The 13,130-nt window shown below is 44.8% G+C and overlaps 1 protein-coding gene across 4 annotated transcripts in view; it reads right to left on the bottom strand.

The window, feature by feature from the left end:
• The window catches only part of REPS2 (RALBP1 associated Eps domain containing 2), a 187,823-nt gene that overhangs the window by 63,200 nt on the left and 111,493 nt on the right, over nt 1-13,130 (bottom strand). For all 4 annotated transcript variants that reach the window (XM_029603297.1, XM_029603295.1, XM_029603296.1 and 1 more), the window contains exons 10-12: nt 12,649-12,726; nt 12,134-12,251; nt 8,049-8,114 (exon numbers count right to left, since the gene is read on the bottom strand). In XM_029603297.1, coding sequence (XP_029459157.1) covers nt 8,049-8,114; nt 12,134-12,251; nt 12,649-12,726 — 262 coding nt within the window. The remainder of the gene's footprint in view (nt 1-8,048; nt 8,115-12,133; nt 12,252-12,648; nt 12,727-13,130) is intronic.

Below are 13,130 nucleotides of genomic sequence, written 5' to 3'. Positions count from 1 at the left end.
AGGCTCATGCGGCGCAGCGATAGGCAGGGCCGTGGTGAGGCTCACATCGCCACGGCCCGAAGAAAAAGATCGCATTTAAATGCGCTGATGCTCCTCCTCCTTCCTGCCTGTGCGGCCCCGGAAGTAAATGTTGCTGGAGCCACGTGGGAAGGAAGGAGGAGAAGCGTCAGCGCGTGCAGAAGAGGAGCAGCACTTGTGCTTACAGGCTGCCGCGAATTCCAAGTTGCAGCGGCCCGAGAAGAGGAAGAGGCCCGGTAGCTGGACCCGAGAAGTTCAGGGCCGCTGCAGAGCCCATCCTGCGGCGACCCGCGAAGAGGAGGCCCAGAGGTGAGAGAGAGGCTGAGGGTCTGTAGAGGATGTGTGTGTGCGTGCGTGTATGAAATGAGTTGAGAGTGAGGACCTGAATGTTTGCAGAGACAGCATGTGCTTGAGCAAGACAGCATGTGGGAGAGAGAGAGCCTGTGTGTGAGAGTCAGACAGCATGTGCCAGTGAGAGACTGTGTGTATGAATAATTGTATGAGAGAGAGCGTGTGACAGTGAGAGAGAGAGAGAGAGAGAGAGAGAGAGAGAGAGAGAGAGAGAGAGAGAGAGAGAGAGAGAGAGAGAGAGAGAGTGAGTGAGTGAGTGAGTGTGTGTGTGTGTGTGTGTGTGTGTGTGAGTGTGAAATGCATGTGAGAATGAGAACCTGACTGTGTGTTTGAGGGAAGAAGATGGAGAGAAAAGAAACAGAAAAAAAGACAATATAAAAGGAATTGATAAAAAAAATAAGAAAGGGAAGGTGGAAAAAAAAAAAGCCTGTGACCAACCAATTAGAAAACTAAGATCAGACAGCAAAGGCAAAAAAAAATAAAAATTACTTTTTTAGTGATTGGCACATGTAATCTTAAGAACATAAGAAAATGCCATACTGGGTCAGACCAAGGGTCCATCAAGCCCAGCATTCTGTTTCCAACAGTGGCCAATCCAGGCCATAAGAACCTGGCAAGTACCCAAAAACTAAGTCTATTCCATGTAACCATTGCTAATGGCAGTGGCTATTCTCTAAGTGAACTTAATAGCAGGTAATGGACTTCTCCTCCAAGAACTTATCCAATCCTTTTTTAAACACAGCTATACTAACTGCACGAACCACATTCTCTGGCAACAAATTCCAGAGTTTAATTGTGCGTTGAGTAAAAAAGAACTTTCTCCGATTAGTTTTAAATGTGCCCCATGCTAACTTCATGGAGTGTCCCCTAGTCCTTCTACTATCCGAAAGAGTAAATAACCGATTCACATCTACCCGTTCTAGACCTCTCATGATTTTAAACACCTCTTTCATATCCCCCCTCAGTCGTCTCTTCTCCAAGCTGAAAAGTCCTAACCTCTTTAGTCTTTCCTCATAGGGGAGTTGTTCCATTCCCCTTATCATTTTGGTAGCCCTTCTCTGTACCTTCTCCATCGCAATTATATCTTTTTTGAGATGCGGCGACCAGAATTGTACACAGTATTCAAGGTGCGGACTCACCATGGAGCGATACAGAGGCATTATGACATTTTCCGTTTTATTCATCATTCCTTTTCTAATAATTCCCAACATTCTGTTTGCTTTTTTGACTGCCGCAGCACACTGAACCGACGATTTCAATGTGTTATCCACTATGACACCTAGATCTCTTTCTTGGGTTGTAGCACCTAATATGGAACCCAACATCGTGTAATTATAGCATGGGTTATTTTTCCCTATATGCATCACCTTGCACTTATCCACATTAAATTTCATCTGCCATTTGGATGCCCAATTTTCCAGTCTCACAAGGTCTTCCTGCAATTTATCACAATCTGCTTGTGATTTAACTACTCTGCACAATTTTGTGTCATCTGCAAATTTGATTAGCTCACTCGTCGTATTTCTTTCCAGATCATTTATAAATATATTGAACAGTAAGGGTCCCAATACAGATCCCTGAGGCACTCCACTGTCCACTCCCTCCCACTGAGATGGGAATGTGCAAGAATAGCACTTTCTCTACGGATCTCACAATCTACGAGATCAGCATGGAGAAAGTGGAAGCCTACGGGGCCTGCACAGAGGAGGCAGCAGAATGGGCTTCAGTGACAGTAGCAGCAATTGGCACCTCCCCAATAGCCATGTGGCAGCAGTGACAGTGGCAGCAGAGGAACGAGAGAGGTTCCGAGGTTGCTGGCAAAAGAGAGGGGGGTCTGCCTTTAGCATGTGTATGAATGGGACTCTGCCTGGGGGTGTGAAAATGAATGGGAGCCAATAAAAGAAACCGACTGACAGATGAAGTTTGTAACGCTTGCTTGGGCTTGAAGTGTACGAAATACCAACCCTTCAATTGAAGTTTTAGCCAATGAAATTCAGCAACAAAAAAGTCACTCAGCAGGTAAGGTAAAGAATTATTTGTTTTTGCTTTATTAATAAATACAGTACATATTAAAATTATAACTTTTGTTATTAATTAGAGCAACAAATATCACAAAATTATGGATTTTTCTAGAAGTGACACACCACCTGAGTTATGCTCTGGTTTGTTTTTTTTTTTTTTTATGAATTTTGACACACTGAGCTCAAAAGGTTGACCATCACTGGCCTACCCAAAGGTAGACGTTAATTTCTGCCGGCACCGGGAAAGTGTACAAAAAAGCAGTAAAAACTGCTTTTCTGTACACCCTCCGACTTAATATCATGGCGATATTAAGTCGGAGGTCCCAAAGTAAAAATTTTAAATAAAAAAAAAAAATTTTAAATCAGCCCGCGGGTTGTAAACCGGATGCTCAATTTTGCCGGCGTCCAGTTTCCGAACCCGTGGCTGCCAGTGGGTTTGAGAACTGATGCCGGCAAAATTGAGCGTTGGCTGTCAAACTCGCTGACAGCAGCCGCTCCTGGCAAAAAAGAGGCGCTAAGGATGCGCGAGTGTCCCTAGCGCCTCTTTTTACCGCGGGCCCTCATTTAAATACTGAATCGCGCACTGGGTGAACACTTACCAGTAATCCCCTGGAACACATAGCCCCACAGGAGGACCATTAAATCAATCATTCAGCAGCCAATGACAGGAAACTGAGTGCATCTGTCTACACTAATGAGAATAAAATTATCAGGTAAGTATTAATTTCTCCTTTCCTAACATGTAGACAGATGGACTCAGGACCAGTGGGATATACCCAAGCTACTCCCAACTAGAGTGGGATGCCACCCGCGTTCCAGTCAACACGACACGTGCAAAGGCTGCATCGTCCCGGGCCTGCACATGCAGACGATAATACCTGAAAAAAGTGTGTACGGAGGACCACGTTGCAGCTCGGCAAATGTCGACGGGAAACAACAATCTAACCTCTGCCCATGACACTGCCTGAGCCCTACTGCAATGAATCCTAACCTGAGTAGGCAATGGCTTTTCAGCCACCACATATGCAGCCATGACTACCTCCTTAATCCAGTGAGCTACTGTATCCTGCGAAGCTGGTTCACCCTGCTTTCTTCCACCATGAAGAACAAACAGGCGATCTGTCTTTCAGAAAGGTTTAGAAACACTTGACACTCTTCCAAATCTTTTCTCTTATCCAAGGATGGCAAGGAAATGGACTGATTCAAGTGAAAATCCGAGACCACATTAGGCAAGAAAGAGGGAACAGTACGCAGCTGTATTGTTCCTGGAGTCACCCGAAGGAATGGCTCCTGGCAAGACAAGGCCTGCAGCTCGGAAATTCAGCATGCAGAACATATCGCCACCAGAAACACTGTTTTCAAGGTCAATAGCCGCAAGTTAAGGCTACGCAGCAGTCGAAAAATAGGACCCGCTAAGAAATCCAACACCAGGTTAATACTCCACAAGAGAACCGGTAACCATAAAGGAGGACAAAGCTAATTCACTCCCTTCACAGAAAGGGCCACATCAGAATGAGACTAGGAATTCACCATTGACCTGGCCTCTGAAACAGGCAAGAGCCGCAACCTGTACCTTCAAGGAATTAAGGGCCAAAAATTCCTGCAAAATTCCTGCAAAAATTCCAAAATGAACGGGATCCTCAATGAATGAGGTAGAACACCTTGAGCCTCACTCCAAGCCTCAACACTTGCCAAACCGCACAGGAAGTGGAGAACTTTCGAGCTCATAGCAAGGTGACAGTCACCCCAGAAGAATAACCATGCTTCAACAAGCGAGTCATTTCAAGGGCCATACCATAAGACAAAATAGAGTTGGATCTTCATGAAGGACAGGCTCCTGCTGCAACAGATTCTTCTGCGGCAGAAGATGAAGAGGGGTCTCTACCACAAGTCTTCGCAAATCCACATACCATGGTCTTCTGGGCCAATCCAGTGCCACCAGGAGCACCATCCCCCCTGTGGCCTTTGATCCTGCAAACTTTTCTGCCCAACAGGGGCCATGGGGGAAAGGCATACCAGCAGCTTGTCTTTTGGTCAGACTTGTATGAGAGCATCGATACCCAAAGGATTTCAAATCTCTCTTGCAACTGAAGAAGTGATGAACCTTTGCATTGCAAGAAGTCATCAACACACCTAGGAATGAAAGGCCCCAGTGATCCACAATCAGCTGAAATGCCTCATCCGACAACACCCATTCTCTCAGACTCTCCCGGCTGAGAAAGTCTGCTCTTACATTGTCTTTTCCTGCAATGTGAGAGGTCGAGATCACCTAGAGATGCCCTTCCACCCATTCCATAAGTTGGTCTATTTCCAGCGACACTTGCTTGCTCTTGGTTCCTCCCTGCTAACTGATGTAAGCCACTGTCATTGCGCTGTCAGACATTATTCAGACCGCTTGACCCTGCAGTCTGTCGCTGAACTGCAAACACACCAACCGGACCGCCTGGGCTTCCAGGCGATTGATGTTCCAGAGAGACTCTTCTGTATACCAGTGCCTTTGTGCTGTTAGTTCCCGACAGTGAGCTCCCCAACCCTGGAGACTCGCATCTGTTGAGATTATCAACCAGTTCGGTGTCGTCAGGGAAATTCCCTCTCTCAGATGATCCTCCTGCAACCATCACTGCAGGTGAGAGCAGATTTCGTTCAGCAATTGGAGCCAAACCGAACAGTCCTGAGACTGTGGGTTCCAACAAGACATCAGGAAGCGCTGAAGAGGACACATATGTGCTCTTGCCTATGGCACCACTTCCAGGGTTGCTGCCATCAAACCAAACACCTGAAAATAGGACCACACTGTTGAGCATATAGTGTTCAGCAAAAGACACACCTGGTACATCAACTTCTGAATCTGAGCTTCTGGCAGGAAAGAACTTTGCCTTGTTTCATGCTGAACCGATCACCCAGGTACTCCAATGACTGAGAAGGCTGAAGACTGCTCCTGGCCAGGTTCCCTACCCATCCAAGCTCCTGCAACAAGGAGATCACCTTGCAGATCACCAGGCAGCTCTCTTCCAGAGACTTGGTTCAAATCAGCCAGTCATCCAAATACAGGCATACTAGGATCCCATCCTCTCTCAACTCTGCTGCCACCACCACCACCATAACCTTGGAAAAAGTTCTAGGAGTGGTGGCTAGACCAAAAGGCATCGCCCGAAACTGATAATAGCACCCCAGCACCACTAAATGCAATCTCAGTCAACTGACTACCTTAATGCTCCAACAGGATGGGAATATGGAGGTAGGCCTCAGACAGATTCAGAGGGGTCAAGGTTCACATGCAAAAATGAGTCACCCACAAATGACGGTTGACTCTTTTGAGATCCACGATGGGATGGAAAGGAGCCCTCCTTCTTAGGCACAATAAAATAAATGGAATATCGCCCCATACTTTCCTGATATGTACTGGAACCACAGCCCTCAGACTGAGGAGCCTTGACAGGGTAGATTCCACTACCTGCTTTTTCTGGAGGAGTGGCAAGTAGACACCATGAAATTGTCCTGAGCAACAGTGCGAAATTCTAACGCACATCCTTCTCGTATCACCTCCAGGACCCACTAATCTCGACCCACCTCTGGGGAGAAAGAGAGAGAGAAAGGTCTACCCTCTGTAGGGACGAAACTGCTTAGAACCCCTAAGATGACTTCTCATACCAAAGGGTGCTACAACTGCTTCTTATCTTCCAGCAACCAGGGATTCGCCCCACTTACTAGCCAGTTTCTCCAACTCACTCCCGAACAAGAGGAAACCTTTAAAGGGTAACTTCGTAAGGCAAGCTTTGGAGGTCATGTTGGCTGGCCAATTATGCAGCCATAATTGATGTCTTGTTGCTATTACTGAAACCACTCCCCTAGCCAAAGCATGGACCAAATCGCAGCCCGCATCTGCTAAAAAGGCAGCAGTGGATTCCATAACTGCTCTGGAATTCACCCCAGAATCATCAATCTGAGAGAGAAGCAGACAAGAGTGAGCCACCAGGGCACAACAGGAAGCTATCTGCAATGTCATTGCCATTGCTTCAAATGCTTGTTTGAGGATGGCCTCAATTCTCTTATGCACATCCATCAAGGTTGCTCCCTCCCTCCATGGGAATAGTCATCCGCTTAGAGATGGCACAGACCGGTGCATCCACTTTCAGAAAACACAAATGCTCTCTCACCACTGGATCCAGGCCTTCCAATTCTTACCCCCTTTGAAATTTGTCTCCAGAGCATCCCATTCAAGATCAATCAATTCTTGAATGGCTTCCATAACAGGGAAAAAACAAGAGGCTTTATGCAAAGAAACCAAAATAGGTTTCTTTTTTGGATCAGACATGGAATATCTGCCCAGGTAGTCCCAGCATCTTCAAGGTCTGGGAAATCAGGGCAGCAGTTCATCTCTATGAAAGATCTGCAACATGGTTTGATACGATTCCAGTCTCGGAGGAATTTCCCCATCTTCCAAGGAGTCAGGATCTGCCTCATCAGTGCCATCCGGGTTCCTGTCAGGAATATCCACAGCTAACTGAGGTATGCTTCGGTACTTAAGCATAGGATTGGAAAAGGGAGGGGCCACCAGCTGAGGATCCAATCTGAACAGGATTGGTTGAAGCGGAGGACTGCGCCTGAAGAAAGGATTGCAATCTTTGAAAAAACTCTAACCAAGAAAAGGCAGAAGGATCCAGGCCAAAACCAGAAGGTACTGGAGCGGGGCCCACGGAGCTGCCATTTCCTGCGAAGGAACCAATCAAGGGAGTTCCAAGGTCCAGCGCTCCTCCAGACAAGTCCATAGCCACATCATCAGGCTGGAGACGGAGAACACTGGCAGGCTGATGTCACTGCAGGAGTATATGTACTGTGACGTCAGCTTCCTCAGTCTCCATCTGCTGTCTACAAGCTAGGAAAGGCTGCTGTTTGCAGCAATCTAAGTCACTACAGAATCTCATGCAATCAATTCTTACTACGGTAGCACCTGAAAGAGGAAAGTGAATGAATGGTTCCTGGAAAGCAGTACAATGAGTTCTCTTACTGAAGAGGTGTCATACGCCCACAGAATACAGGCAGAGCAATTAACAGTTACACTGACATGACCCAGTTCTTCATATGTTGGCATTATCGTATGACTACAGGCAATGTGAGTACTTTTGGGAAATAATTTAACGCCTTAACACATATAAGCTAAAGTTTTAGTCACTGGAGTTTCCTTATCATAAGAGGGTGGGAGGATGGGCCTCCAGTGGTACAACTGACACTATAGCTCCCAAATGTTTACAACTTACCAAATGGTACTGTCTACTGATTCTAGCAGCAGAGTGGCCAATGATCAAACAAACGGGGAGAATAAATGACTCTCTTGTGCGCCTTCCTAGTTCTTGAGGAGAACACAGAGCTCACAGCAACATAGTAGATGTCGGCAGATAAGGGCCAATTGTACCCACCCCTAGTTTGACCCATTTCCTTGTTTAAGGATGTATAGTGCCCTGTTACTGATTCATTGTGGTTGACCTTGCTTTCTTTTTTTGGAAGCTAGAAGCTGTTGAATCCTGGCAGCAAAGCAGTTAGAGAAAAACACCTTCACTATTGTGCCTGCTCAAATAGTTGCTCCATTAAAAAAAAAAAAAAAAAAAAAGGAAAAACACATGCAAGTTTTAATATTTAATTCAAATCAGCTGTTTTTACCAGAGGTCAGCGAGGTTCTATGTTCCTTTGGTGTGACGTTAGCTGCCATGGCATTTGTTTTCAGACCTAAAACCAATACAGGCAAGAGAAATGGAAGTTATTTGATTTAGATGACCCCTTTAAGGTTAACACCCAAGCGGAAGAGTTCTACCCACCACAAAAGGGGGCGAATCACCCACGCAGACTAGCATTTTGTGTCACAGAGAGGGTAATTTTCAAAAATGACTTCTGCAGGGAGAGCAGTGCTTTACCTATATAACTGGCTCTTTTGAAGACTTCCCAGCCAACACGCCTGTAATTTTAAGCGCCTCAGGATGAGCATTCAAGGGAGGGGGAAGCCTAGGCAGGGTTTGCATTTGATGCATGCACTTTTCAATTCTGAAAACCATGCATGTAAATTTGCCCAAAACCTTTCCCCACGCAAAGCAGCAGATATCACTTTGTGTGGGTGGTTTTCGTGGGATAACTTTCAAAGCGAACTTATGTTTGTTAAAAGTTTGCCTTGAAAAATAGTGTAGCTTAGGCATGTAACAGCCTGCAAATTTGTGTGGTCTGTTATAAAATAATCCCTTCAGAGGACAATTTCACAGCAATCTACATGGGCAAAAACATTTTACCAGCGATAACTGCATTCTTAAAAACCTCTCTTCCTGGATGTAGCTAGAAGTCAGTGTTCGGGCCAATACAGTAAAATCCGTGGGAGAGCGGACGAACGCCCGCTCTCCCAGCGCGCGCACCAGCCCTTCCCCAGTGCACGCGATTCTGTATTTAAATTAGGTGACACGGTAAAAACGGGGAAAAGGAGGCACTAGGGACACTAGCACATCCCTAGCGCCTCCTTTTTGACAGGAGCGGTGGCTGTCAGCGGGCTTGACAGCCACCGCTCAATTTTGCCAGCGTCTGTTCTCAAGCCCGCTGACAGCTACGGGCTCGGAAACCGGCAAAATTAAGCATCCGGTTTTCGGCCCGACAGCTGCGGGCCGAATTAAAATTTTTTTATTTTTTTTTTTACTTTTCGGGACCTCCGACTTAATATCATAGCGATATTAAGTCGGAGGTTAAGTCAGAGGGTGCACAGAAAAGCAGTTTTTACTGCTTTTCTGTGCACTTTCCCGGCGCCGGAAGAAATTAGCGCCGACCTTTGGGTTGGCGCTAATTTCTGAAAGTAAAATGTGCAGCTTGGCTGCACATTTTACTTTCTGTATCCCACGCGCATACCTAATAGGGCCATCAACATGCATTTGCACGTTGAGGGCGCTATTAGGGGCCGCGGGTTGGACGCGCGTTTTCCTCCCCCTACTGAATAAGGGGTAAGGGAAACACGCGTCCAAGAGCAGGCTAACAGTGCGCTCCGTCGAAGCGCACTGTACTGTATCGGCCTGACTGTGAGGCATTTCTGAAGGAGTGTTTAGGTCAGGGGAGGAGAAAATATGTACATCAGTGGTGCAGCCAGAACTGAATTTTTGGGAGTGTCCAAGGTTAACATGGGTGGGCGGTAGGCATACAGGTCTAGGCCCTACTAGTTGTACTCTTATCAATAAATAATACCTTAGCATGCACCCTACAATGGATTTCTAAATAGTCTGCAATAGCCATCTTGCCTCATGAGTGACATTTTAAAATATTTTAATTCTATAATTTCAAGTACTTACCCAGATTAAAAATGCCTTATTAATTGGGATTAAATTTGTTATATTTATTGTAGTTTATAAATACACATCATAAAAATTAAACAAAGAACATTTTACAGAAACATCAGATCCAATCATACAATAAAACAAAATATTCTTTTATGAATCCTCATTCCAAAAATGCAGAGAATATTGTAACTACAACTTAACAGCAATAATCAGAATCATAAGAACTTAAGATTTGCAATAGCTGTAGAACAGTACTAGGACATACAAAAAAATATATATTCAAATTCTAGTGTCATCTTAGTGACAGCAAAACAACCTCCAGTGTCAAACACTTTGTGACGTAACCCCTACCAAAAAAAAAAAGACATCTAGAACTTTGCCATGCCATAGTAGTAATAACTCTCAGGACTCAAAACAGCAAGCTTATCTATGAAAAGGTAGCAAGGCAAACATTACACCATACCCTAGAACACTAATCTTTGTTTTATACTTCATCTAGATATGCCTTTTCCCCTCCCGCTCCCCAGCCCCCTTTCCCACTCCCCCCTATCCTCCCTCCCTCCCTACGACCCCCTTTTGTTATTGCTCCATTTTGGTTCATTTTGTATTCTGATTCTTGTTTCTGCTATTAATGTTATTTTGTTATTTTGTTTTATATTGTTTTATTGTATTTCCCGCCTGAGTTCTTTGTAAACCGGCATGATGTGTTTCACGAATGTCGGTAAATAAAAGTTAATAAATAAAATAAAATAAATAAATAATACACCATCTACTGGGCAAACAGAAAATGCCGGCCTGCTACAAATCCTAAAGAGAAACTACATGCTAGCCAAAATACTGCATCTCTATTATACATGAGCATCACAGACAGACCCTTACCTAAACAGAATAAGGGACTACAAATTAGAAACAGAAACATGCGGACAAAACTGAAATGGAAAGCCAGAGAAACCAGACTCTGAACTCGAATGCTGAAGTAAAAGCAAAATACAAATAAGAAATGCACATTCCCAAAGATGGCATATCCCAATAACCAAAAGGAAAAATAATTTTTTTTACCTTTGTTGTCTGACCTTATTTTTCTAATTGGTTGGTCCCAGTTTTTTTTTTCCCCCTTATCTGTCTTTTCCTTATTCCTTTTTCAGGGTTTTCTTTATTCCTTCTGTTTCTTCTCTCTCCTCCAGTCTGCTTTCCCTCCTTCTCCATGCACATACACAGACTATTTCACACACTCTCAACACAGGATTCCACTTTTGCATGCTCTCTCACATACACACAGGTTCCTACTCTCATATGCGCTCTCACATGCAGGCTCTCACTCACATACTCTAATATACATGCTCCCATTCCACAAACACACATTCTCAGGCTCTCACTCTTACATGCTCACACACACACACGCTCTCACATACAGGCCCCCATTCCCCCCCAGACACACACAGGCTCTCAGGTTTACATGCTCTTATATACAGCTTCATATTGAGACACACGCACACACACACACATCCAGGCAGGCTCCCATTCACACACACACATCCAGGCAGGCTCCCATTCACACACTCACATACAAAAAACACAGGCAGGCTCCCCATCGGGAGTAGAAGGGAGGTCCTGTTCTGCTGCTGCTCCTTGTGTGCATGTCTCACAGTATTCAAAACTCATGGGGCTAGTACTTCCTTTCTTCTGATCTCGTAATGCATGAGATCAGCATAGAGCACCTATTGGCCACACATTTTGAATGCCACAGGACCAGCACACTTGGAGGAGCGGGAGAATGGGCTCGTTCCTGGGGATTTTTTTTCTTTGACCACCGGTGGGATGGTGTCTACCGGCACCTCCTGAGCCTGCTCCTCTTCTCGGCTGCTGGTGGGAGGGGGTCCACAGAGCCTCCTGCACCTGCTCCTCTTCTGTTGCCACTCCCCTGGATTTGCATATCCAACATGTCCACTGTGGCCCTGAGACAGGGCCTCTCTTCTTGGGCTGCTGGGCAACGCCGACTAGGTGGGCCATGGCCCACCCATGGCTATACCACTGACACGTGTAGGTGGCATTTTCAAATCTATATGCAGACATTACCAGCAAATTTCAAAATGAACATCTGCTTTGAGAATTAGCGCAAAACCCACAGATCTGTCACAATGTGGACAGTTTGCAAATTGCCCCTATGACGACTGAGTATAATATGCATTTGTACCAAGAAAATCTGAATCAACCTTAGACATTTCACTGAAAGAAGAGATACATTCCATACTTGATAATGTTATTGTGCGCCTGTAGAATAAAAAAGTTTCACAATCGCTCTGGAGTTAGCAGCATCAGAATTAAAATAAAGTGTATTGACCATAGCTTGACCAATAAAGAATGTGTCTGGAAAAAATTGACACCTAGATTTCTGCTCCTGTAACATTTTTTAGTAAGGCAAAAAGAGTCTTTTTCTCCAAATACCTTGTTTGTTATCGTTGCTCAGGTCCTGTCTCAGGGAAGTTCCATCTGGTGTCACTTCAGGTGTCATATTATGGCACAGGGAGGAAGCCATGGGATCATTTCTGGCACGCAGATTGTCCTAGACGGCAAGCATATTGTACATTTTACACCTCCATTTGCAACAAGGAACTCCTGGTTTTTCAACCAGGAACTTCCTTTCATGTGTACGTGTGTGTCCTTAAGCCCAGAAAAAGCCTTCTTGATTAAAAAAAAAAAAAAAAAAAGGGATCCACCCCATAACATGACTTATCAATTCATAACTTTTCATCTTCCATAAACACCTTAATTCTGGTTCATTGCACCTTTTTGGGCAGTTAAACTCACTCAAGGGTTTCTTTCTGAACAGCAGCGAGGGATAATACCTTTTGAATTAAGTAAATTGCCTTCCTGGCACCCGACAGTTATCTTTCACACATGTGGCATTAAAAATGTGTTTTATCCGTACTTAATATCATGGAAGCAAAAGGTTCACTCACGGCCTCGGCAGAGGTGGTCTCTACATCAAAGAGAATCAAAGGCTCCAGGCTGGCTGGATCTTCACAGACTGTTTCCAGCTGATTGGAATGGATGGGCAAGAGAGGAGTATATAAATGTTTTTAGTAGTCCTAACTGACAGCAGTCCATAGTAAATTATAACGCAAGCTCCAAAAGAACTGAGGAGCTACAAAATCCCTAATTTTGGCTTGTAAGTTTAAACTTAGAAACAACCCCCCCCCCCCCAAAAAAAAAATTAAACTTCCCTGATTTCCCAGGGAGGAGGGGAAGAAATTGTTAAGAGTGCACAGTTTTTCCTCTGATGTAATTATTCAGAAAACACAAGCAAGTTCGAAGACGGGACAACAGTATGTTTATAATGCAGAACAGTCTCACATAGTATCTTTTATTCATTTAAAAAAAAAAAAAGATGTGTGTATCCCTAAACACATCTGGCCTATGTGCCATTGTAGAGAACAAGTCA

Source organism: Rhinatrema bivittatum, chromosome 5 (genome assembly GCF_901001135.1).
Source record: "Rhinatrema bivittatum chromosome 5, aRhiBiv1.1, whole genome shotgun sequence".
NCBI lineage: Eukaryota > Metazoa > Chordata > Amphibia > Gymnophiona > Rhinatrematidae > Rhinatrema > Rhinatrema bivittatum.
Note: the sequence above shows the minus strand (reverse complement) of the source record. Positions and strands in the feature narration are given on the sequence as shown.